General features: G+C 47.5%; 2 protein-coding genes across 6 annotated transcripts in view; one reads left to right on the top strand and one right to left on the bottom strand.

The window, feature by feature from the left end:
* Nucleotides 1–21,331, bottom strand: part of ACAD10 (acyl-CoA dehydrogenase family member 10) — a 122,223-nt gene extending 100,892 nt beyond the window's left edge. For 2 of the 5 annotated variants that reach the window (XM_073565056.1, XM_073565163.1), the window contains exons 1-5: nucleotides 21,172–21,331; nucleotides 17,520–17,706; nucleotides 16,520–16,668; nucleotides 11,237–11,431; nucleotides 10,898–11,056 (exon numbers count right to left, since the gene is read on the bottom strand). In XM_073565056.1, the coding sequence (XP_073421157.1) occupies nucleotides 10,898–11,056; nucleotides 11,237–11,431; nucleotides 16,520–16,668; nucleotides 17,520–17,700 (684 nt within the window). In that variant the 5' untranslated portion in view covers nucleotides 17,701–17,706; nucleotides 21,172–21,331. Of the gene's footprint in view, nucleotides 1–10,897; nucleotides 11,057–11,236; nucleotides 11,432–16,519; nucleotides 16,669–17,519; nucleotides 17,707–19,741; nucleotides 19,949–21,171 lie in introns of those variants that run through there. The other 3 variants (XR_012227960.1, XM_073565127.1, XM_073565080.1) reach the window with 3 other exon arrangements.
* A 115-nt stretch (nucleotides 21,332–21,446) lies between these two features.
* Nucleotides 21,447–24,262, top strand: part of BRAP (BRCA1 associated protein) — a 61,710-nt gene continuing 58,894 nt past the window's right edge. Inside the window, exon 1 of the mRNA XM_073565208.1 lies at nucleotides 21,447–21,749. Within this exon, the coding sequence (XP_073421309.1) occupies nucleotides 21,671–21,749 (79 nt within the window). The 5' untranslated portion in view covers nucleotides 21,447–21,670. The remainder of the gene's footprint in view (nucleotides 21,750–24,262) is intronic.

The raw sequence follows: 24,262 nt of genomic DNA, 5'->3' as shown, positions 1-24,262 counted from the left end.
ACAGTAAAATCTGTTTCTCGGAGCCTTCATTGGGGGACACAGAGACCTTGGGTGTATGCTGCTGCCACTAGGAGGCTGACACTATGCACAAAAAAAGGTTAGCTCCTCCTCCGCAGTGTACACCCCACCAACCGGCAGCGAATTCCTCAGTTAGTGAGAAAGCAGTAGGAGAAGTAACAGAATAGGTTGACAACATAAACAACTCAACTGTAACCATTCAACCAAAGTAAGAACAGGAGCTGTAAAACATGGGAGGGTGCTGTGTCCCCCAATGAAGGCTCCGAGAAACAGATTTTACGGTAAGCAAACCAAAAATCCTGTTTTCTCGTTCGCCTTATTGGGGGACACAGAGACCTTGGGACGTCCCAAAGCAGTCCCTGGGGTGGGAAACAAACTTCCATCAGGCCAGCGGACTCACCACCGCGGCCTGCAGAATCCGTCTACCTAGGCTGGCGTCCTCCGAAGCGTAGGTGTGGACTCTGTAGAATTTCACAAACGTGTGAACCGATGACCATGTTGCAGCTTTGCAAAGCTGCAGTGCGGAAGCTCTGTGGTGCACCGCCCAGGAGGCACCCACTGCTCGAGTAGAGTGGGCCCTGATACCCGGAGGGGCTCCGCGACGCTTAACACGGTAGGCTTCCAGGATAGCCGATCTGATCCAGCGAGCAATGGTGGCTTTTGACGCCGGGTGACCTTTCCGCGCTCCATCAGGGATAATGAAAAGAGACTCTGTCTTTCGCAAGGAAGTCGTCCTAGACAGATAGACTCTTACCGCCCTAACCAGGTCCAGCTTGTTCAAGGACCGCTCTCGGGGATGAGTTGGATTCGGACAAAAGGACGGTAGCACGATATCCTCGTTGAGGTGAAACGAGGACACCACCTTCGGAAGGAACGAGGGCGGAGGCCGCAGAACTACCTTATCCTGGTGGAGAACCAGAAAGGGAGAGCGGCACGAAAGAGCTGCCAATTCCGACACGCGCCGGACGGAGGTGATGGCCACCAGAAAGGCTACCTTCCAAGAAAGGGAAATATCCCTGAGGGGTTCAAAGGGCGGACCTTGCAGAACCTCAAGAACCAGATTAAGATCCCATGGATCCACGGGCGCCCGGTACGGCGGGACCGTGTGAGCCACGCCCTGAAGAAAGGTCTTAACCTGAGGACGGGAAGCCAACGTTTTCTGAAACAGAATGGACAGCGCCGAAACTTGACCCTTCAGGGAACTGAGGGCAAGCCCCGCATCCAATCCTGCCTGAAGAAACGATAGGACTGAAGGGAGCGAAAAGGACATGGGCGCGACGTCATTGGTCTCACACCAAGTGAAATAGGCCTTCCAAGTACAGTAGTAAATCTTGGAAGATGATGGCTTTCTGGCTCGGATCATGGTCTGAATTACGTGGTCGGAAAATCCTGCTCGTCTCAGAACCTCGGTCTCAACAGCCACGCCGTTAAATTGAGCGGCCGAGAATTGGGGAGGCAAATCGGACCCTGAGACAGCAGATCTGTTCTGTCTGGAAGCTTCCAGGGGGCGTCCGCGAGAAGGTTGACAATATCCGCGAACCAAGACCTTCTGGGCCAATTCGGGGCGATGAGAATGACCGGAAGTCCTTCTGCCTTGATCTTCTTCAACAGCTTGGGAAGAAGAGGCAGAGGAGGGAACAGGTAGGGAAGTTCGAACTGGGACCAAGGAACGGCCAGGGCGTCGGCGCCCACTGCCAGAGGGTCCCGAGACCTGGACACGAATTGTGGGACTTTCCTGTTGAGGCGAGACGCCATGAGGTCTACATCCGGGGTTCCCCACCGAAGGCAGAGCAGATGAAACACTTCCGGATGTAGGGACCATTCCCCCGCCGCGAGACCCTCGCGGCTGAGAAAATCGGCGGCCCAGTTGTCTACGCCGGGAATGTGAACCGCGGAAATTGTCGGAACGGATATCTCCGCCCAACGAAGAATCTTGGACACCTCCGCCAGGGCTGAGACACTCCGTGTTCCCCCTTGGCGGTTGACATATGCCACCGCTGTGGCGTTGTCTGTCTGAATCCGTACCGGCAGTCCCTTGAGGAGCCTTTCCCAGTGGACCAGAGCAAGATGGATCGCTCGAATCTCCAGAACGTTGATCGGCAGCGCTATTTCCCGATCCGACCATCGACCCTGAACAGTGTGGTTGCGGAACACAGCACCCCAACCGAGGAGACTGGCATCTGTGGTTACTATCTGCCAGTGAATGGGAAGGAAGGATCGACCCGATAGAATGAGAGGTGACGACAACCACCAGTTGAGAGACCGCTTGATCCGGTAAGAAAGATGGACAGGGCAATCCAGGGACTGAGGCGACCTGTTCCACTTCGACAGAATGGCCTGCTGGAGAGGCCTGGCGTGAAATTGGGCAAAGGGAACTGCCTCTATCGCCGCCACCATCTTTCCCAGGACCCTCATGGCTGTACGGAGGGATGGGAATCGCGAGGTCTGCAGCGATCGTACTTCCTGCTGCAGAGAGAGAATCTTTTCTTGTGGGAGAAAGACCCTTGACCGACGAGTGTCGAAAAGAAGACCTAGAAAGACCAGGCGTTGGGTAGGAACCAGACAGGACTTTTTCCTGTTGACGATCCACCCGAAATTGGAAAGAGTGTCCAGGACGATTGACAAACTTTGGTGAGCCTGATGGAATGAGGGAGCCTTGATCAGAATATCGTCTAGATACGGGAAAAGAACGAGGCCTCTGACTCTCAACAAAGCCATCAACGCAGCCATGATCTTCGTGAAGACTCTGGGAGCGGTGGCAAGACCGAAGGGCAGTGCGACAAACTGGTAGTGGTGCTGTCGAATCTCAAAGCGCAGGAACTTCTGATGTCCGGAGAAAATTGGAACATGTAAATAGGCATCTTGGATGTCTATTGAGCACATGAATTCCTGCTCCTCCATGGAGGCGATGACCGAGCGAAGCGACTCCATGCGGAAGTGGCGAAGGCGGACCCTCTTGTTGAGCAGCTTGAGATCCAAGATGGGTCGAACTGCGCCGTCTTTTTTCGGCACTACAAACAGGTTCGAGTAGAACCCCGTGAAGCGCTCCGATTCGGGAATGGGCACAATCACCCCGGAACTGAGGAGAGCGGCGATAGCCGTAGAGAACCCCGGGATCCAGGCTGGATCCTTTGGAGGCCGGGATTCGAAGAAACGATCCCGTGGGAGAGAGACGAACTCTATCTTGTATCCTGAGGATACGACCTCCCTGACCCAGGCGTCCTCCACGGCGGCCAGCCAAACGTCCCTGAAGGAAAGAAGTCGACCTCCCAATTGGAAAGGCCCCTCGCATGCCCGATGATAGTCATGCTGAAGTAGACCGTCCAGATCTAGATCTGGACGGTCTGCCCTGGGAGGAGTGGGGTCGCCAGGAAGGAGTGGGTCTGAAGGAAACTTTCTTTCTCTCCTGGCGAGCCTGCGGTCTCTGTTGGCTGGAGGAGTTGTCCGCCGTATTGAAACAGCGGAAAGTCTGAAAGGGTCGAAACTGACGCCTTAGTGGGGGTCTGCGAGGCTTGGACTGAGGGAGGAGTGAACTCGTGCCTCCGGTGGCGTCCTTAATAATCTGGTCCAATTGGGACCCAAAGAGGCGCACCCCCTGAAAAGGTAGGTTAGTGAGGGACTTTTTAGAAGACAAGTCCGCTTGCCATGCCTTTAGCCAAATTGTACGTCGAATTGCAACAACGTTGCTTGACGCCTGAACTGCACAGGATGCAGCATCCAAGGAAGCGGAGAGAAGATAGTCCCCAGCATGGGAGATCTGATTGGCGAGATCGGCCAAATGCTCCGGTTGCGCCTTATCTAAGATACCCTGCCGAAGGTCGTCTGCCCACGTGGCTATGGCCTTTGCTGCCCAGGATGAAGCAAAGATTGGACACACCGCCGCTGAAGCCGCTTCAAAGGCAGACTTCGCCAGGGATTCATTAATCCTGTCATTAGAATCCTTTAGGGACGCCACGCCTGAAAGCGGGAGAACCGTGTTATTGGATAGCCTGGACACGGGCGGATCGACCGAGGGAGAGGCCGACCAGTTGTCCGTGAGCTCCTTAGCAAATGGGTAGAGTATGCCGAGACGTTTTCCTCTTTGAAAGCGTCTGGTCGGATCCTCTCTTTCCTTGGTAAAAATTTTCCCAAACTCGGAATGGAAAGGAAAAACCCTGGAGGGAGTTTCTGCCCGTCTGAACGAAACCTCCTGATCTGAGGATTTCGCAGGGGAGTCAGCAATATCGAAGGTATGATGGATCGCAGCAATGAGGTCCTGCACTGTGACCTTCATGCTTGCATCCTGGTCTGAATCCAGCTCTAAAATCCCCTCAGATGACCTGTCCGAAAGCGCTTCCCCTGACTCGGGAGAGGAGGCCCGAGAGGGAGGCTGGTGAGAAGGGCTATGCGGTGAGATGGGACTAGGAGAGGATTCCGGCTGGGAATCTTGCCTGGGTCTTTTGCCACTACCGCTGGCTGATTCAGATGGAACAATTTGGGACCTGCTTGGCCCTGCTGAAGAGTCCAGGGGCAACTTATCAAGAACGGCTACCAGGGACTGAGACACCCTGGTGAGGTCTGCCACTGATTGAGATAGCGAGGAGGCCCAGCCAGGCATGGGGGGCTCACTCTCACCTGGGGCCGCAGATGGCTCCTGGACGGCGTCAGGCTGAATTGGATTGCTACAATCCAGGCAGAGGGGAGTGGACTGGCCTGAGGGAAGTTTGCGATTGCACGAAGAACATGCAAAGTACTTGACTAAAGTGCAGGGGGGGGGGGGGCGGTAGAGCGGGTACGATCAGACTTAGAGTTAGACATAGCGAAAAGCTGAGGTAATGCCGGAAGGTTGGGGGACAGAGGGCAGAGAAGGGTCAGTCTGCAGTGCAGAGCTACTCACGGTCCGGTGTCCCCAGAAGCGATGCTCTGCGACCTGTCAGTGGATGCAGGTCAGAGCGAAATCCGGCCGACAGACCTCCTGAAAAAAACCAGCTGGAGAAGATGCTATCCAGTGAGGAGCTGGTGCCCGGCTAACAGGCTGGGAAAATGGCGCCTTCCTGAGAAAAAGCGCGCGTTCAGGAGAGGAGGGAGGGCACAGCACCACGCAGGGTTAACAATTCACCGCCCTCTAGCCAATAACAGGCTGGGCAGGTGAAGGACAGGCGGTGGGAGGGCCTGGGAAGAGCGGGAGAGAAGCCCGCTTAGAAGAAAGGGGCGGGGGGCGTGGCCGCGACGCAGCGGTAGGCCCGAACTGAAGCCGGGGCCTAAATTAGTTGCGGCGGCCGCCTGTCAGCAGGGGGTCGGCGCGGAGGTCCGAAAAAGTGGGACGCCGCAGTCGCAAGCCGCTCCCAATGGGAAAAAACCCTGTGCTCCCTGTCCCCAGAAAGGGGGGAGGGAAGGGGGGGGATGCCCAGCAACATTGAGCTGCCTATAGCCTTGTGGCGACTGCGAGCGACCGCAGCGCCTACAATCGGGGTTCCCCTGTGACCATTGAAGAGGCGACCGTCGGGAATGGGCAGCCAGGTAAATAAATAAAAAAAATAAAAAAATACTCACCCATCCATGATCCGTTACCTGTCTGAAGAAGTCTTGCGTCTCATCCAACCGACAGGCTCTGGTAGGCGAGTGGGAGGGAGACTGGCGACAAGGACCCCTGGAGTCGCTGGCACGTCTTGGTGTCGGCGTCCGTCTGGCTGGTCCTGCCACGGAGAACTGCAAGGATACGGGGTGGCAGTACACGCCGTACTTGCAGACTCCATGTGGGAGTACGGATGTGACTTTTCACTCTGTATCCCTCCGTAGAACCTGAAAAGGAACGACGCACGACGAGGTAGATAAGGGTCTAATAAAAGACCCGTGTCCACCTCCTACTGACACTAAGCTAAACTGAGGACTTCTCTGCCGGTCGGTGGGGTGTACACTGCGGAGGAGGAGCTAACCTTTTTTTGTGCATAGTGTCAGCCTCCTAGTGGCAGCAGCATACACCCAAGGTCTCTGTGTCCCCCAATAAGGCGAACGAGAAATCACAGTAGATGTTATCTTGGGAGAGATGCTATAACAGAGATGGAATCAGGACTAGCGTCTTTGATCATCTTTTACACACCAGGATGTGTTGAGCAGCTGTTGCCAATTTATAACTAACCGGCTCCCACAATCCCTTTCTCTTTTCCCTGTAGTGTGGTGTATAAATTTAGAATCATTCTAAAGGGGTGCACGCATGTGTGGGGGTCGCACACATTCAGCAAAGCATTGCATTAGCTAAGCATCAAGCAAAAGGCAGTTATTCCATGGCAGTTAGTGAGGGCAGGAGTCAGGTAACCCACACTTTGCACTCCTGTTGTGAATTCGCTTTCTGGCCTACCTCTGGTTACTAGTGAAGGTAGTGGAGCTGGTTATATTGACAGAGAGGTCACGAGTTCTCTTTCTGGGCTCCCTCTGGTGGTTATTGGAGGTAATGGAGCTGATCTGATTAACAGAGGCTTGCCACCTGATAATGAGGACGACGATTGGAGATCTGGAGTTTCTGACTGGATTTAAGACAGCCGACTCCCTCTATCCCTGCTGGTGATTTTTTCCTGCCTCCTGAGGTCTTAGTTTCCAGCTCAGTCCCTGCATGCTCAGCTAAGTGTTCTTTTGCTATTGTTCACATTTGATCTGGCTTTGTCTATTCCAGTTTTGTGCGGTCAGCCAGCTCCAGCTGGGGCTGTGCTGAATCTCCATCCATATGTTACTGCTTGTGACAGTTTGTTTTTGTCCCTTATTAGATTGGCCTCTTTTTGGTCTGCTTTCAGAATATACCAGAGTGCTGATATAGTGGGCGAAGTCGTGCGACTTCAGTATTTTTCTATCAGACGTGTTGGGGATTTTTTGCATTATTGCAGACAGTGTCTTTCTTTTCCTGTCCTGTCTAGTTAGTATGGGCCCCATCGTTTGCACAGTCTATTTACCTACCTACGTTTTCATCTTGTCTCACCGACAATATATGTTTGGGGGCTATCTATTCCTTTGGGGTCTGCTCCGGGGTAGTTTAGATTTCCCCTTTCTTTCCTTAGGCTTATTTATCTCTCCGGCTGTGTCGAGGCGACTAGGATCATCGTAAGTACGCTCCATGGCTACTGCTAGTTGTGTGGATAGGATCAGGGGTCTGCAATCCGCTTAGTCACAAACCTCTCTGGTTTTCTGTGGCTTAGCTTGGTCTTGCTTTCCTCCTCGGTGACCCAATCATAACAGAATCAAAACCAGATCAAATGTGAACAGTAGCAAAAGAACACTTAGCTGAGCATGCAGGGACTGAGCTGGAAACTAAGACCTCAGGAGGCAGGAAAAAAAATCACCAGCAGGGACAGAGGGAGTCCGGCTTTCTTAAATCCAGTCAGAAACTCCAGATCTCCAATCATCCTCCTCATTATCAGGTGGCAAGCCTCAGTTAATCAGATCAGCTCCATTACCTCCAAGAGCCACCAGAGGGAGCCCAGAAAGAGAATTCGCGACCCCTCTGTCAATATAACCAGCTCCACTACCTTCACTAGTAACCAGAGGTAGGCCAGAAAGTGAATTCACAACACACTCCCTTCTATCCATGTGCTTTATTTCTATCCTCCTATGTTCCCTTGCCATCTACATTCACCGCCCCATCCCTTCTCCATCACGACTCATACACGTCAGCCCCTCTATACTTCCCTCTCCCATGTACAGCTCCCATGCACTTCTCACCTTCCTGAAAAATCTCAGTCCATCTTGCCCATACACATAGCAGAAAAAAAAAAAATTCTTACTATTCCAATAACTACTTGCTTTTTATCTTCCTACTCCTACTGATTTCGGAGGACATCTCCACCAACCCCGGTCCACCATCCCCCAACCCCTACCCTACCTCATATCGAAACCATAATAACCTTATTAATATTACCTGCACTCCCTCATCTCCTTTTAATTGTGCCCCCTGGAATCCACGGTCTGTATGTAACAAACTTTCTTTCCTGCCCAATTACTTTCTGAACAACTCTCTGAATCTGTTGGCCCTGACTGAAACCTGGATTCAGGATTCTGACACCATCTCCCTTGCTGCCATTTCCCATGGTGGCTTACAATTCTCCCATTCCCCGAGACCCACAAACAGACTTGGTGGTGGTGTCGGCATACTCCTGTCCCCACAATGCACTTTCCAGGTCATCTCCCCACTTCCATCACTCTCATTCCCTTCTTTTGTGGTGCACACCAACAGGCTCTTCCGTCCCTTCTCCCTCAGAGTACCGGTTATATATCCTTCACATCCTATATACAATCTCTTGCCTGATCTTGCCACTTACACCTAAAAACAAATCTCTAGAATCCGCCATTTTCTCACCATAGAAACAACAAAACCCCTCACTTTCGCATTGATCCACTCCCGCCTGGACTACTGCAACGCTCTATTAATTGGCCTCCCTGTTACTCGACTTTCCTCTCTCCAGTCCATACTTAATGCAGCAGCCAGGGTCATCCATCTGGCTAATCAGTACTTGCATGTGTCCGCTCTTCGCCAGTCCTTACATTGGCTGCCTATTCATTATAGGATCCAATTCAAAGTACTTGTTCTCACCCTCAAAGCTCTCCACAGTGCAGTACTCCCCTACATATCCTCCCTCATTTCTGTCTATCGGCCTAAACGACCGCAGCACTCTGCAAACGACTTTAGACTAACCTCTGCACTAATCCGTACCTCTCCCACTCCCAACTTGAAGACTTCTCCAGCGCTGCGCCAATCCTCAGGAATGCTCTACCTCAAGAAATTAGAACTATCCACAATTTGCATAGTTTTAGATGCTCCCTCAAAACACATTTGTTCACAGCGGCCTATCACGTTCACTAATCAAAGTAATTTTATGTGAAAGTGTGCGTGTGTAGCCCATTCACTATCCCCATCTATCCCCCACTCCCTCAAGATGGCTGGACCATCATTGTAAATACACACCTGTACTTTGTATCTCACCCACCTCATTGTAGATTGCAAGCTCTCATGAGCAAGGTCGTCTTATTTTGCTTTAATTATTGTATTGTTAACATTGTTACTTATGACTTGTGTTTTGAAACTGTTAAACTGTAAAGCGCTGCTGAATATGTTGGCGCTTTATAAAGATCATCATCTACATGTCACATACAGAATGAGAATCAAAAACAAAGAAAGAAAGTATGCAATGAAAAGGATCACCTAAATGTAATAAATATTTATTGAAACACAAGCTAATAAAACAAGACATTTAAAAGACACAAATGGCCATGACACTATTTCACACCACAACACTATAGTGTTGAAGTCTAATCCATCTGTCTAGGAGATAATACATAAGCAATCAATAGAATATACATTATAAATACATGGTAGGGACGACTGGTGTGAAAAGAACCTAAAATCTGTGCTCCAAGTTCCCAAATAGGGAGCAAAGGGTAAATTAAAGTGCAACAAAAGTGCAAACCCAGCACAATATTTTGTCGGTATAGATAGCTATATCATGAGCCCGGTGTGCGATAGAGGCATAACATGGGTAACAGGATTAATGTAGAGGTAATATATACTGCTGGCACAATAGTAGAATCATGCACCTATTAACACAAATTATACCCACACAGAGGCAGTATATACTGCAGCTGGCACAATAGTAGTAGACTTTTAAGTGGTACTTAGCTTGGGGTACTGCTAGAGGGCAGAAGCAGCTGGTGCCAAGAGATCACAATATACAACACACTGTACCAGCAGTATAATTGAAGGGCTTATAAAGGGGGTGTTCTGCTTTAGGCTACAAGTCTGCAGTCACTCCATGTGACTGTAGACCTATGAATCCTGACATTGTGTGTACTATGCGCATTCTCCGATGTCGGCATCAGAAGGGGTGGGAGTGTGAGCACAAGTATGCGATTTGCATACATGAGTGCTGACTAGATATACGCAACCTTGCTCAGTGCAAATGTATTGAGGCAAGGCTGGACACAATTTAGTCGGAATATGCAAATCGAAAACATGCCCACTCCCGCTGCCGGAGAATCCTCGCAGTATGTGCGATGTGAGGATTCACATTTCTGCAGTCACATAAAGTGACGGTAGACTTGACAACCCCTTTAAAGACTGTGTCCGAGAATTGCAAATTTCCGCTGAAGGGAGGGGGTCACCACTTGACAAAATTACTGTAGTTGGTACAGATTTGACTTCTGGTGCATGAATAGCCAGAAATGTTCCAGATTATCAATAGCCAGACACTTCTTAATAAATCAGGAGCAGGTGGCACCATTGCACTTTACACTGGTGTATGAAACACAAGATGTCATTAATTCTCTCCACTGTGTCTGACATTCACCCAAAATTAATGTAATAAACATGAGGTACTGGTCCATATATTGGACAAAATCCTCAAGTTTACAACCCGCGTCAAGGGTCCTCATACGTGCGAGTCCCTACACTAATATTCAAAGCAAGGCCACAAAAAAAGGTAATTAAAATTTCCCCCAAAATTTCAGGTTTAACACAGCCAAAAAGGGCAACAGAATTTACCTGCCAAGGTCACAGAACTAATGCAGGATGCAGCAAACCCATATAATAAAGATGGAAGCAACACAGGTGTAAAACACTGATGAGACAAGCACTCACAACCGACCAACTCATGGAGGGGATGATGAATTAAAACCGCATGCAAAAATGGTTTGTATAGGGCGCTGGTCACACACAGATTGTACACAGTGTCTGGTTTACAGCCCATTAGTGAGGTCCATATTGTTAGATTAGGAGGGCTACCCAGCACAACCAAAGTGCACCCCATGTGGACAGACACCCTAGATGTTAAATGTCCTTTTGCCTCTATGGTAAGAAATTTATTTTCAAGTTTTGCTACAAGCCCACCTTTGCCTATGATCCCCTTGTACAGCCACCTACCTTTATTGTATGTAAGCCCAGCTGGGCTGCAGCTTTCAAATTCTGTCCTATGTCATCAAGAAAAATGGTCTCTGTAGGCTGAACACCAAGACGTTCCACACACAACTGGTAGATCCGAGGGTCTGGCTTACATATACCTTCAATGCAAGACTCGATGATCTAGAAAAATAAAGACTTAGGAGAATTAAATGACCCCAATTACAATAATATGTACGGTATATAATATAAAAACATGCACAAAAATATTTTGAAGTTCACCCAAAATAATGGTAATTTGTTGCTAATAAGGATGAAGATATGATGCATACTACTGACTTTATAGCACCGATGTCTGCTTACCACATTGAACTGTGAGCGGTCTATTGGAAGAAAACTTTCTCCGCTGTGCACAAAGAAGTTGTTGCTCAGAACTGCAGTTTTGAGTCCTTCGGCTTTAATGCACTGAATGGCCTCAGTCATTTCTGGCAGCTGCTTAGCCATCTCTTTACTGGTGAGGTCACTGAGGAAACTGTGAACTGGAACTCTTTGTCCTGTCTTCAAATTTCAAAGGTAAAATTCAGATAAGATAAATAAATGGACCTTAAAGAGGCTGCCCCATCTGAGAGAAGCAGGATGTAGGGGCAGAGACCCAGATTCCAGTGATGTGTCACGTACTGAGCTGTTTGCTGTCATTTTTATAAAATCACCGTCTTACCTGCTGCAGATCTAGCAGTTCTCTGAATGCTGAGCTCTGTATAACACTTCCCACACCACTGACTGGCAGCTTTCCTATGCATAGGCAGAAAGCTGCCAATCAGTGAACAGTGTGGGGTTATATAAAGCTCATGAACATGGGGGACTACATGGCAGCAGGTTTACTAGTGATAATCTCCTGCTGATAAAACAGTGATTTTGTCAAAATTACATCAAGCAGCCCAGTAACTGACATCTCTGTCTCTACATTATGCTGCTTTCAGATTAGGTGGCAAAAACCTGATGACAGATTCCCTTTGATAAAGTAAATTACATTATGTCCACAGTTGTGCAAACGGACCGTATCCTCCATTAGAATTATAATGGAGCCTGTTGGGCTTCTGTTTTGATAATGGAACCCCCAATGGAAAGCCTAAATATAAATATACCGCATTTTTCGAACTATAAGAAGCAGCGGACCACAAGACAAATGTGTGTCAAATGGGGGTCCGTCTTACAGTCCAAATTCAGCTTACTGGTGGTGGGGTGGGTTGGGAGGGGGTGAAATCAGCAGTGCTGTGAGGTCACAGGGGGTGTTCAGGGGTACGGTGATGATCTGACTGGTGTGGCTGGTTCAGCGGTGCTTGTTGGTGAGGGGGCTACGTGGACATTTTGTGAAATCCCAGAGCCCCCGAACATCCATTGTGGTACCAAAATCTGATCTCCCGAGATCTCAATGTGCACGTGTGCCACCTCCGGCAGCCATTTTACCCAGAGGCCACCGCATTGCAGCAAAGTGCAAGGGCTCCAGGCTTTCACAAAATGTCGGCGGAGCCCCCAAACCACCAAACCTGCCGCACCAACCTGGGATGGGAGACAGATCATTGCTCTGCAGTGTCGGACCAAGAAATAACTTGGGCTTTTCTCTGCTCGGCGCGGACACGTCCTCTCCTCCCTCAGTGGTGTAGGAAACTGCGCGCCCCTTTTCCAGCATCCAGACATCCAGTACCAGGAGGTCCTTTAGTTAGCCTTTTTGATCCCTCATCACTGCTAAGCCCTGGTTCAGTTCTCCAGGTCCCCACCACTCCTTTAGGTAAGCTCTGCTCGGCAGACGGACACACTCCTTCAATTCTCCTTTTTTTATGTCCCCTAACCTCTGGTATTAGTTAATGAATCTGCCTATCTGCTGTCATGTCTAAAGCCCCCTTCACACATAGCGAGATCGCTAGTGATATCGCTAAAGCGTCACAGAGTTTGTGACGCAACAGCGATATCGCTAGCGATCTCGCTACATGTGACACGTACCTGTCACCCGGCCCCCCCCGCTGGATATCTCTGATCAGGCGTGATCATCCTGGTCCATTTCTCATCTCCGGCTTCCTGCTGGCGCTGACGAGCGACGCATGGACGCGGGCGGAAAACGTTAGCAGAGCTGTGTGTGATAGGTAAGTAACGACCGACGACCGCTGCTGCGTCGCTGGTGAGATCTGCCTGTTTGGCATCTCACTAGCGACCATTTAGCGATGCACCAGTGATCCTGACCGGGTCGTATCGTTGTCGGGATCGCTGGTGCATCGCTAAATGTAACGGTACCTTAATTCTAAAAAGGAGAGCACTGCCGCCCTCTGACCTCTACTACTCTTGTCAAGCACTTTGTTTGCTCTTCTTGCAAGGGCAGACTCCCTGCAGGTCAGTCTTCTTCCCTCTGTCAGGATGGTAGCATTCCTTTTGTCCTTACTACCCAGGAATCCTCCATCGCTTCCGGGGAGAGTGGCCCCCTTATCCCAGCATGGGTGACTTGTCTGTCTCAATCCGTTGAGGATCTTACCAAGGTGTTTCAGATCTTGTTGGCCGTGCTGGATAGGTTCTCTATCCCTCCTCCAGCTGCTGCCGGCTAATCCCATGACCTATCCTTTCCTCCTTTCATGGTTACAAGCAATGGCTGTAAGAGGGCTAGGCAAGAGAGTCGTTCCAGATCCCCCACTTGCTCCCAGTCCCCTCAAGGTCAGCGGCCTTTTCTCAGTGATCCTCCCCAAACACACCAGAGGAAGGGGATTCGTGTTTCGAAGCCAACTCAGACCTGAACTCTGACCAGGCCTCTAATATGAGACACATGGTTGAGAGTCTTATTGTGGTAGTCAACCTGACCCTTAATATCAAGGATTCTCCTACGGAGCCTGTAGAACAGGCAGTGTCCTTCAGACGGAAAAGACCAACTCCTTGTGTTTGCTCCCCATAAGGAATTTGAAGGGGTCCTCACCAGAGAGCCCTAAACAAAGATTTTGTCCCTTTTGTCCGTTTCGCCATTTGTCATTTGCAGAAGACACTTCCTGCTGGAGGAGGTGCAGGCATAACAGGAAAACAGAAGGCCTTCCTTCAAACCAACACCATCCTGGCGTCCTCACAAGGCGCAAAGGCAGATCCTCCAGAAGCAGGCCTAGTAGATTCTCCCCGGCATGACTCTTCTCTGCCACCCAGGGTCTTTCCCAAGGTGACCGGCAGTCTACTGTCCTTCAGGGACGCTTGGCTCGCCTCTGTCGAGGATGCAGGGGTTAGAGGGGTGGTATCTTCTGCTTCTGCTCTCTCAGGCACCCATCTTCCACCAGAATTCTCCGTCGCTCGATTTGATGGCGTGGCTTGGGGCTGTTGTTCTCAGAACAAGTGATTCACACGATGAATCAAGCTTGGAATCCGACATCACCTTTACTCTATCACACCGCACCAGTGGTTATCTCTCTCCCTTCTGTTCTTTCTCCAACCAAGGTTTGATGTAGACCTAGCTCTCAGCTCGCTGAAGGGCAAAGTCTCCGCATTGTCCATTCTTTTCCAAAAGAATTTAGCCTCATGTTCTCAGGTCAGAGCCTTTCTTCAAGGAGTGTCTCATGCAATGCCTCTGTATCGTCCTCCAGCAGATTCCTGGGACCTCAACCTGGTTCTGGGGGCTCTCAGGAGTCCCCCCCCCCCTTTGAGACGCTCAAAGGAGTCTCTCTTCCATTTCTATCTTACAAGGTGGGTTTTCTTGTGGCCATCACTTCCATCAGGTGGGTTTCAGAGCTGACAGCTCTTTCATGTCGCTCACTCTTCCTTACTCTTCATCAGGATTAGAAAGATTTTGTGGCCTATTCCTTCCTTTCTTCCCAAGGTAGTCTCCACCCTTCATTTTAATGAGGACATCTTCCTCCCCTCTTTCTGTCCATCTCCAGTTCATCCTTTGGAATGTTCACTGAAAAGGTTGTACATGGTCAGGGCGATGCGCTTCTACCTCTTTAAGACAGCCCCTTTCCAAACAACAGATCCTCTCTTTGTAAACCCTGAGGGCTCTCGAAGTGGCTTTCCAGCGTCAAAGGCTACAATTGCTCGCTGGATCTGGGCGAGAATCTCGGAAGCGTACCGGGTTAAGAACAGAGTGCCTCTCCCTGGAATTAAAGTCCACACTACCCGAGCAGTGGGAGCCTACTGTGACGTTCGCAATCGGGCATATGCCTTACAGCTTTGCAAAGCGGCAACATGGTCTTCTATTCACATGCTCGCCAAGTTCTACAGAAGCCATCAGGGCATTACTGGCGTATGGGGCCCGGTGGGCAGAGGGGGCCTGCATCGGGCCCGATCTCCTCTCTGCTCACCGGGCCCCTACCTGCAGGTAAACCGGGCCCTGGCTAGCGGCGCTGCGGGTGGCAGCTAGCTAAATGCTATTGACATGCGGGCCCGGCAGCCCGCACATCAATCGTTCACAGCTGCCAGCCAATCGGAGTTTATCCACGAGAGAGCAGTGGGACTGTGGACAGTTTAAGGGGTGGAGGCGGGGCTGGGTGGAGCCTGGGCGGAGTCTCAAGGGGGCCCCAAAAATTTTTCCAGTATGGGTCCCTGAAATTCCTAGTGGCAGCCATGGGAGCCATACCTACGCTTTTGTAGATGCCAGCCTAGGTAGGAAAATCCAAGAGGCAGTGGCTAGTTCTCCAACCTGAATGAAGTTTATACTGTTTCCCTCCCTAGGAACTGATTTGGTACATCCCATGGCTTCCTTAGTCCCCCAATGAAGCGATAGCGAAAACAGGATTTTTCGTTACTCACTGTAAAATCTGTTTCTCAAAGCCTTTATTGGGGGGACACGGCCCCCTCCCAGGCTTGACAGCAGTATTGATTTTTTACTATTGTAAAAGTTTGGTTTAGTGTTTTTCCTTCTACGTTCTTCTTTACAAGTTGCTTCTCCCACTACATTCTCACTAACTGATTATCTTGGTGTCAGTCGGTGGGGTGTACACTGCTGGGGAGGGGCTAATTTTTTTATCCATAGTATCAGCCACCTAGTGGCAGCAGCATACACCCCTGGTTTCCTGTGTTCCCCAAAGAAGGCTTCGAGAAACAGATTTTATGGTGAGTTATCAAAAATCCTGTTTTTCTGCCCTTTGTAAGGGCATGGTTTTTACGAGGCAAAATTAAGTTTTCATTGATACTATTTTGGGGTGGATACAACATTATAATTGCTTCCTATTGTATCTTTTCTGTGGCATCGCCGCAGCCAAAAATTGCAATTCTGTCGGTTTAATTTTTTTCCCTTTACAGTTTACTGACCATGTTAATTTTATATTTGGTCAAACTGGCCTGAGCTGTGCACTCTCTGATGCTGCCATGAGACTGCTTTCTATCAGCATCTTTAGTAGCTGTCCAGATTGAGAGCTGCAGCGATCCAGCAAACTTCAGAGCAGAGCCAATAAGTGCTATAAAAATACAGGCAGTGCTCATGTTCGGCCACCACTGTTAGTCTGCAGAAGAGGCTGGTAACCTGGCCAACAAACAGTAAGCAATCACATTAAAATACCTCTGTTCTTAATAGAAAGTAAATTGCACAGTTACTTGTTTTTACAAGCACTTTGCAATATTAAGTGTTAACGAAGATAGGAATAACCCTTTAATTGTGTATGAGAAAACAGAGCTAAGTATAAAACTCACAATATTTGAGCACTGGTTTCCAAATTCTTGTACAAAGCCCTGTGCAGACAACTCTCCCCTCATGTACTTCATCCAGGGCCCTCCAACTCCACCAGTCAGAATGGCTTCTCTTATAGTGCCAGGCGGCACATTGTTCCGGATTTCCCAATCTGTATAGAGAAGAAAAAAAAACATTTGCTCCAGCTACTGGGAAAACATTGCTTTTTGTATGTGGGAAACAAGCCACAACCATTAGACACGTGTGCAGTAGCACAAGTTTTACTTCAAGGAATTTGTTGGTTCCAATGACTTAGCATATATGTCACTGATCAGGAGGGACCCTGAAGAAACGTAAAATATCTAAATGGCACAAAGTTCATGCACAGTGGTAATAGTACATGATCACCTAGAAAAATGCACCTGAAGCACGTTTCGCATTAAGCTTTGTCAGGGAATTATACTCACAGTTTGTCAAGGCCACTCAAATGATAAGCTTGTGTTTTCTGGCTTAGCATATGCTATTACCACTTTTGTACAAACTTGATCTCCTATCTTTCATTATTCTCTTACTATACTCATTATATTTTCTTATGTATTGTAAACCCTGGGCTTTTGAGTCTCTTTGGGTGCCCATCTCTAATGTAAAAAGACTGTATTGGTTTATAATTACCCTTATTGTGCCAAATGTTATGGACCGTACTCATGGTACCTCATGGCTGCCTGATCTGCGTAACTTTACATATCATTGGTACTATTTTAACAACATTAGCCAGTTCTGGCATTTTTTGTTGTTATACTTTTTTTTTTTAATTATGCATCAATAAAATGTGACTTTTTTGTATTCTGCCTTATTGAGTGCTGCACATTTCTTGCATAGTATTTGATATTTTTGTGCATATGGAACTTTATACATCGGGACACCAATGTAGAGTTTGTCTACCTTTAGAAACACATTCAAGACCTCACATGTACAACACAAAAATAATAACATTTATCATCTCCTCATACCATGTGTTCCTACCTTTAGCCAAACTGTAGGGTGATGGAAGTAGGACTCCTCCCATATCAAAAACTACTGCCTTGTATCCACACGCAGCATGGCCCCATCTTATTGAGTCCCACTGAAATAAGCGTAGTTTCCAAACTGAAGAAACTTTGGAAGGGTTGAAGTATGAAGGTTGTAAAACTCTAGTAATAAGCATGGCTACCTACAAATAAAAAGAAATAATGTTATAGTGAAACAGTTATAGAGTTGTTCACAAAATCATAATATGGTCTTGTGCACATGTCTAATTGTAATTAATGGGACAGGTGCACAATAACTACCGGAATACCATCCAGTGGGGCATTCCCAGATCTGAGATGTCCAAGGAAGTCAGTGGCATTACAGCTTTCAACTGTGTTTGCACCCTAAGGGTTCGCTCACACCACGGTAACATCGGGCGAGTGCTGATTTTTTTTTGATTGGATGGCACTCGGACAATGTTATTCAATAGTGCAGTGCTGATGATCGATTTGTTGACAGAATCTGACAATGAAAAAATATTGCAGCATGCTGCGATTTCACTCTGAAACGGAGGAGACTCCCCCATTAAAGTCTATGGCTATGGGTGCATGGAAAATGTGGGACTGCACTTGGACAACATCTGAGTGCAGTCCGATTTACAAAGACTCACAGAATGGAAAAGATGGAGGAATTTTGTTCTCCATATTCTCCTCATCCAAGAGAATTAGATCACGCTATGCTGACATTCGGAGCAAACTCTTTCCAACATTCACATCAACATCAGACACTGCACTACAATAAAAGGTTATGCCTCTATATATGATAGATAACATATGGATCCATCATTCACAATAAGTGATGTCACAGCTCCCATGCTCCCCATAATAACCTTTGCACAGATCAGAGCATGCCCATAAAATACTTGATTCTAAGTCAATAAGATCAGAGCCATTCTGTTGCTTAAATCTATGCAGCTGATTATAAGAACAGAGAGTAGAATCCTACTATTAGGCCTATTTCTTAGTGTGAAAATTGCAAGATATCTGATTTTATTACTTTTTAGATAGTAGGAAATAAAAGTTATTAATTGTGTAAAAGTTATACCATTTTCCAATACTCTGCATCAGTTCCTCATGGCTGACATGCTCTCTCCTTGGCTAGATTTGAGCTCAGGGCCCCAGTACTGCATAATGTGCTACTCTGTGTTGTTCTTCTGTTATTCCTCCTAGAAACTGCAGTTCAAGTAAATTGGATGTTCACGGCCACAGAGTGTTTAAGGGGTTGTCTGGGACTTTAACACTGATGGCAAACCCTTATGATAGGAGACACCTAACAACGACACTGATCAGCTTTTCCAGTCATCGGCAGAGGCCGGAACTGCTCAGTTACGGAGCTGCATAGCTACGTCGATGGAATCGTGGCTGCAATCGGATACTACACATCCACCAACTATTCAAATCAATAGGAAGTGGGTATGCAGCACCCAGCCACTATTCTGTTGAGCGAGCTGTTCCGCCTGGATAAGCTGATCAGCATGGGGGCCGGGTGTTACACCCCCACCAATCAGACATTGATGACCTAGGACCGGCCATCAATGATAAAGTCCTGGAGAACCCCTTTAAGATCTCATTTGGATGTTTTTTTACCTTCAGCTCTGTCAATCGTTAATTTTCGCACTACTCAAACCAAAAATGCATCAGAAACCCACATTGCAAGTACACTGCATGTAAAGATACCATAAGGCCACGTTCCCATGGGCAGAAATGCTGCATTTTTTTCTGCATATTTTTCACAGATGTCTGCAACAAAATATACCATAGCAATTCTGTTTATTGCAGTTTTTTTATGTGTATTTTCTAGTTGTGTAGGTGGGCAGCACTGCAGCCATGCAGCGCTGGGGTCCCGGGCACAAATCCCACCTAGGACAACATCTGCAAGGAGTTTATATGTTCTCCCCGTGTTTGTGTGGGTTTTCTACAGGTTCTCCGGTTTCCCCCCACATTCCAAACACATACTGATAGAGAATTTAGATTGTGAGCCCCATCGGGGACAGAGATGATAATGTCTGTAAAGTGCTGCGGAATCATTGGTGCTATATAAGTGAGCGAAATAAACGTTGTAAATATGCAAAATGCAATTTTAGACTTTTTATCAGGCTCGTGTGCCAAATTCATCAGAATGGTGCATACGGTTTTAGAATTTTTCGCAAAGTCCAAAAATGGTTATTTTTCTCTTACATTTTAGCATAAAAAGTTGCCCCTTCTGCAAAAAAAAACAACCTGGTGTCACATGGAATCATTCCAGGGGAGCTCAAAAGCTGAAATACCAAGAAGCATTACAAAAAAACACAGGAGTGAATGCAACGATGAGTCTGCTCCTTAGTGAAATAGAATCGTTTAGGGTATGTGCACACGTAGTTTTTAGTCTCTGCGGATTTTGTAGAGAAAACCGCAGGAAATCCGCAGGACAAAGTGCTGCGGTTTTTCTGCGGTTTATCTGCGGATTATCTGCGTTTTTTCTGCGGTTTTGCCCTGCGGTTTTACACCTCATAATGGATGAGGTGTAAAACCGCAGCGTTTCTGCACCAAACAATTGACATGCTGCGGATTGTAAACCGCAGCAAAACCGCGCGGAAAAAAACGCAGCGTGTGCACAGCTTTTTTTTATTTCCATAGGAAATAAAGGTACTGTACAACGCAGCAAAATCTGCTGCGTTTCTGCAGAGCTGGAAACGCAGAATCCGCAGCGTGTGCACATACCCTAAGGCCACGTTCACACGCTGCGGATTCCGCTGCGGATTAATCCGCACGGATTTTGCAAAAACCGCAGATAATCCGCAGGTCCAAAGACCTGCGGATTATCTGCGGTTTTGCCTGCGGTTTGGTCCTGCGGATTCACTATCTCCACAATGGTGGAGATAGGAACCCGCAGCGGTTTCCGCAGAAAGAATTGACATGCAATTCTCTCTGCGGATTCAAAACCGCAGCAAATCCGCGCGGTTTTTTCCCGCAGCGTCGTCACAGCGTTTTTTGTTTTCCCATTCAAATGAATGGTACTGTACACCACAGCTAAAACTGCTGCGTGTCCGCAGCGGCCAAAACCGCTGCGGAAACGCAGCGGAATCCGCAGCGTGTGCACACAGCCTTACAATTTCACACTTTGCTGCTACTGTAAAACACTTTGACTTTTCTGCTGCGGTTTTTCTACGTGTAAACGAGCCCTTAAAATCACATTAGGGTGTGTGCACACGTTGCGGATCCGCAGCAGTTTCTGTTGCGGTTTACAGTACCATTAGAACCTATGTAAATCAAAAAATGCAGTGCACACGTTGCAGAATTTTCCGCGCGGATTTGCTGCGGTTTTAAATCCTCAGCATTTCACTTCAAACCGCAGATAAGACCTGCAGAAACAAATCCGGGCGGAAAACTCCGCAGCAGAATCCGCAACGTGTGCACACAGCCTTAATGAAAGGGTTCCATTAGATTTCATAATAACTAAATGGGAGGCAGACTGGTGGAGGGCGACCCTGCCCATAAGGGCGCGCTAGCAGCAAGGAAGGAGACCAGAGGTGGGATACACGGCCCCCACGTGCAGTAACAAGGACACGGGTGACTGTGGAGCGATCCACGCAATGTCCCTGCTCCTTCCAGTATAAACTCCAGCTTACCCCAGAGAGGACACACAGCGACTAAAGAGCACGTGACCCCAGCCCCTGCTGTGATTGGCTGATAAAAGATGCGCTCCGAACACTAGATGGTAAACTGTGGCTGCCATTTTCCTGGAGCCCACAGTATCCGGACTCGTCAGCCACCTATACTTCTTATTCTCTATACAGCATTGGAGTCTAATTCGCTTGTGTTGATACAAATCATACTCATGGAATAATCAAACCATGGCGTTAATAACTCCGAACACATCACTGCACAAGCCATAAGCCGATATAGCGCACGTTCCCTCACTAAATTTAGGCTCCGGAGATTTAACTAGCGATTGTACTAGACCAATGAAATGCCAGAGCTGTGATCACTTGGTTAGAGTACCCGGAAGTGCGGATTTATTGACAACGTCTGGGAGTTATTGTACTGCCGGTGCTTCTCCTTCTGCCGGTCCCGGCTCTTGTCGAAGTGACACCGCCCGTTAGTGTGTGTCTCCTGCTGCCCAAACATATGAGTGTTTCACTGGTTGTCGTCCGGCTGGAGCTTGCGGACCACTCTCCCGTACCAGTGGGCTTCCAATACCGTGCTGGTGAGTAGTGAGGCCACCAGTCCCCACAGGTCTGTACTGGGCTCAGCTGGGACGTGGCCGTTTATATATAGTTCTATGAATGATATATTCACATAGACTGACTGTGTCCAGGACTCTGGCCCGAAAATAATGACCAGTCATCTGTCATTGGTTACTAGCTGGATCCCTCCATTACTGGTCCATCATCATATATCCATGTTTTTGTTAATATCTGGATCCCTCCCTTACTGATTTGTAATCATACATCTGTCCATTGGTTACTAGCTGGATCGCTCCATTACTGATCTGTCATCATACATCTGTCTATTGGTTAATAGCTGGATCCTTCCATTTTCGAACCATTATCATACATCTGTTCATTGGTTAATAGCTGGATCCCTCCCTTACTGATCTGTCATCATAGATCTGTCCATTGTTTACTAGCTGGATCCCTCCCTTACTGATCTGTCATCATAGATCTGTCCATTGTTTACTAGCTGGATCCCTCCCTTACTGATCTGTCATCATACATCTGTCCATTGTTTACTAGTTGGATCCCTCCCTTACTGATCTGTCATCATACATCTGTCCATTGGTTACTAGCTGGATCCCTCCCTTACTGATCTGTCATCATACATCTGTCTATTGGTTAATTGCTGGATCCTTCCATTTTCGATCCATTATCATACATCTGTTCATTGGTTAATAGCTGGATCCCTTCCTTACTGATCTGTCATCATACATCTGTCCATTGGTTAATAGCTGGATCCCTTACTTACTGATCTGTCATCATAGATCTGTCCATTGTTTACTAGCTGGATCCCTCCCTTACTGATCTGTCATCATAGATTTGTCCATTGTTTACTAGCTGGATCCCTCCCTTACTGATCTGTCATCATAGATTTGTCCATTGTTTACTAGCTGGATCCCTCCCTTACTGATCTGTCATCATACATCTGTCCATTGGTTAATTGCTGGATCCCTCCCTTACTGATCTGTCATCATACATCTGTCCATTGTTTACTAGCTGGATCCCTCCCTTACTGATCTGTCATCATACATCTGTCCATTGTTTACTAGCTGGATCCCTCCCTTACTGATCTGTCATCATACATCTGTCCATTGTTTACTAGCTGGATCCCTCCCTTACTGATCTGTCATCATACATCTGTCCATTGTTTACTAGCTGGATCCCTCCCTTACTGATCTGTCATCATACATCTGTCCATTGTTTACTAGCTGGATCCCTCCCTTACTGATCTGTCATCATACATCTGTCCATTGGTTAATTGCTGGATCCCTCCCTTACTGATCTGTCATCATACATCTGTCCATTGGTTACTAGCTGGATACCTCCCTTACTGATCTGTCATCATACATCTGTCCATTGGTTACTAGCTGGATACCTCCCTTACTGATCTGTCATCATACATCTGTCCATTGGTTAATTGCTGGATCCCTCCCTTACTGATCTGTCATCACAAATCTGTCCATTGGTTAATAGCTGGATCCCTCCATTTTAGCTCCGTTATCATACATCTGTCCATTGGTTAATAGCTGCATCCCTCCATTACTGAACTGTCAGTTTTCATAAATGAACTGTTTAGAAATATGTATCCATTCATGGTAACGGCTTATCATTACGTCCGGGATTGGCACAGACTGCCATTAACTGCGCCTGTAGGGCAATGACAGGGAGCAATCATTCCCTACCCTCCTGGGATTATCAGATTTGTTAGTTATACAGGGGTAGGCATATAGGGGTCGTGTACTTATCTGCGACTTCATCTTAGATTTTTGCTTCTATAATATACAGTGTATATTTGTAGTACTGTCTCCTATCCCATTATACAACGTCCTCTCTGTATATAGGAGCTGCCATCCCAGACATCTGCTCCTCAGAAAACCTTTTTTTTTTATGAATGCTATTTCCTAGAAAAGGCATTGGGTCACATACTGTTCCTGTACTTACGATTGTTACTTGCACACACGTCAGAAGGGCAGAACTTAGGCTCTATGTGATTGTGATTCATTGCAGTTTACTTTTCTGCTGCTCGTGCACAAATGTTCTCCAGCAGCATTGGAGGGTAACTGGAAGGAAACCGTATTCTGGTAACTCTGTTCACAGAAGGATTATTTCAAAATTGATTTTAAAACTTCGATCTTGAGCTAGGATTAAAATGTGGGTACATTTAGCCAGAATATCACAGATCTCAGTGGTGGACTTACATTTTTGTTATGAAACTGTTATATTGACAGCCATCCTTAGGATCTGACTCAATAGCTAAATGAAGAAGCTATGGCACTCCAGTAAGGGCGAGGCCATCTATTTTCTTTAAAATCTCTTTTAAAAAGTATATGCAAGAGCATCAAAATATCATAAATGATACATTTTTATTGCTAATGCATTGTAGCTTTTGTAGAGTATACTGTTAGTAAAAAAAATAAATAAATAATAATGCTCCACGTTGTTTTATTCTGCCCTGGTAATAATGATAAATATTTATTCTTTTCTGAAACACATGCAAGGAATT

The sequence above is a fragment of the Dendrobates tinctorius genome, unplaced genomic scaffold (assembly GCF_039654945.1).
Source record: "Dendrobates tinctorius isolate UK_male_01 unplaced genomic scaffold, ASM3965494v1 ptg000003l, whole genome shotgun sequence".
Classification (NCBI taxonomy): Eukaryota; Metazoa; Chordata; class Amphibia; order Anura; family Dendrobatidae; genus Dendrobates; species Dendrobates tinctorius.
The sequence above is the reverse complement of the archived record's forward strand: the minus strand, read 5'-3'. Positions and strand labels throughout refer to the sequence as shown.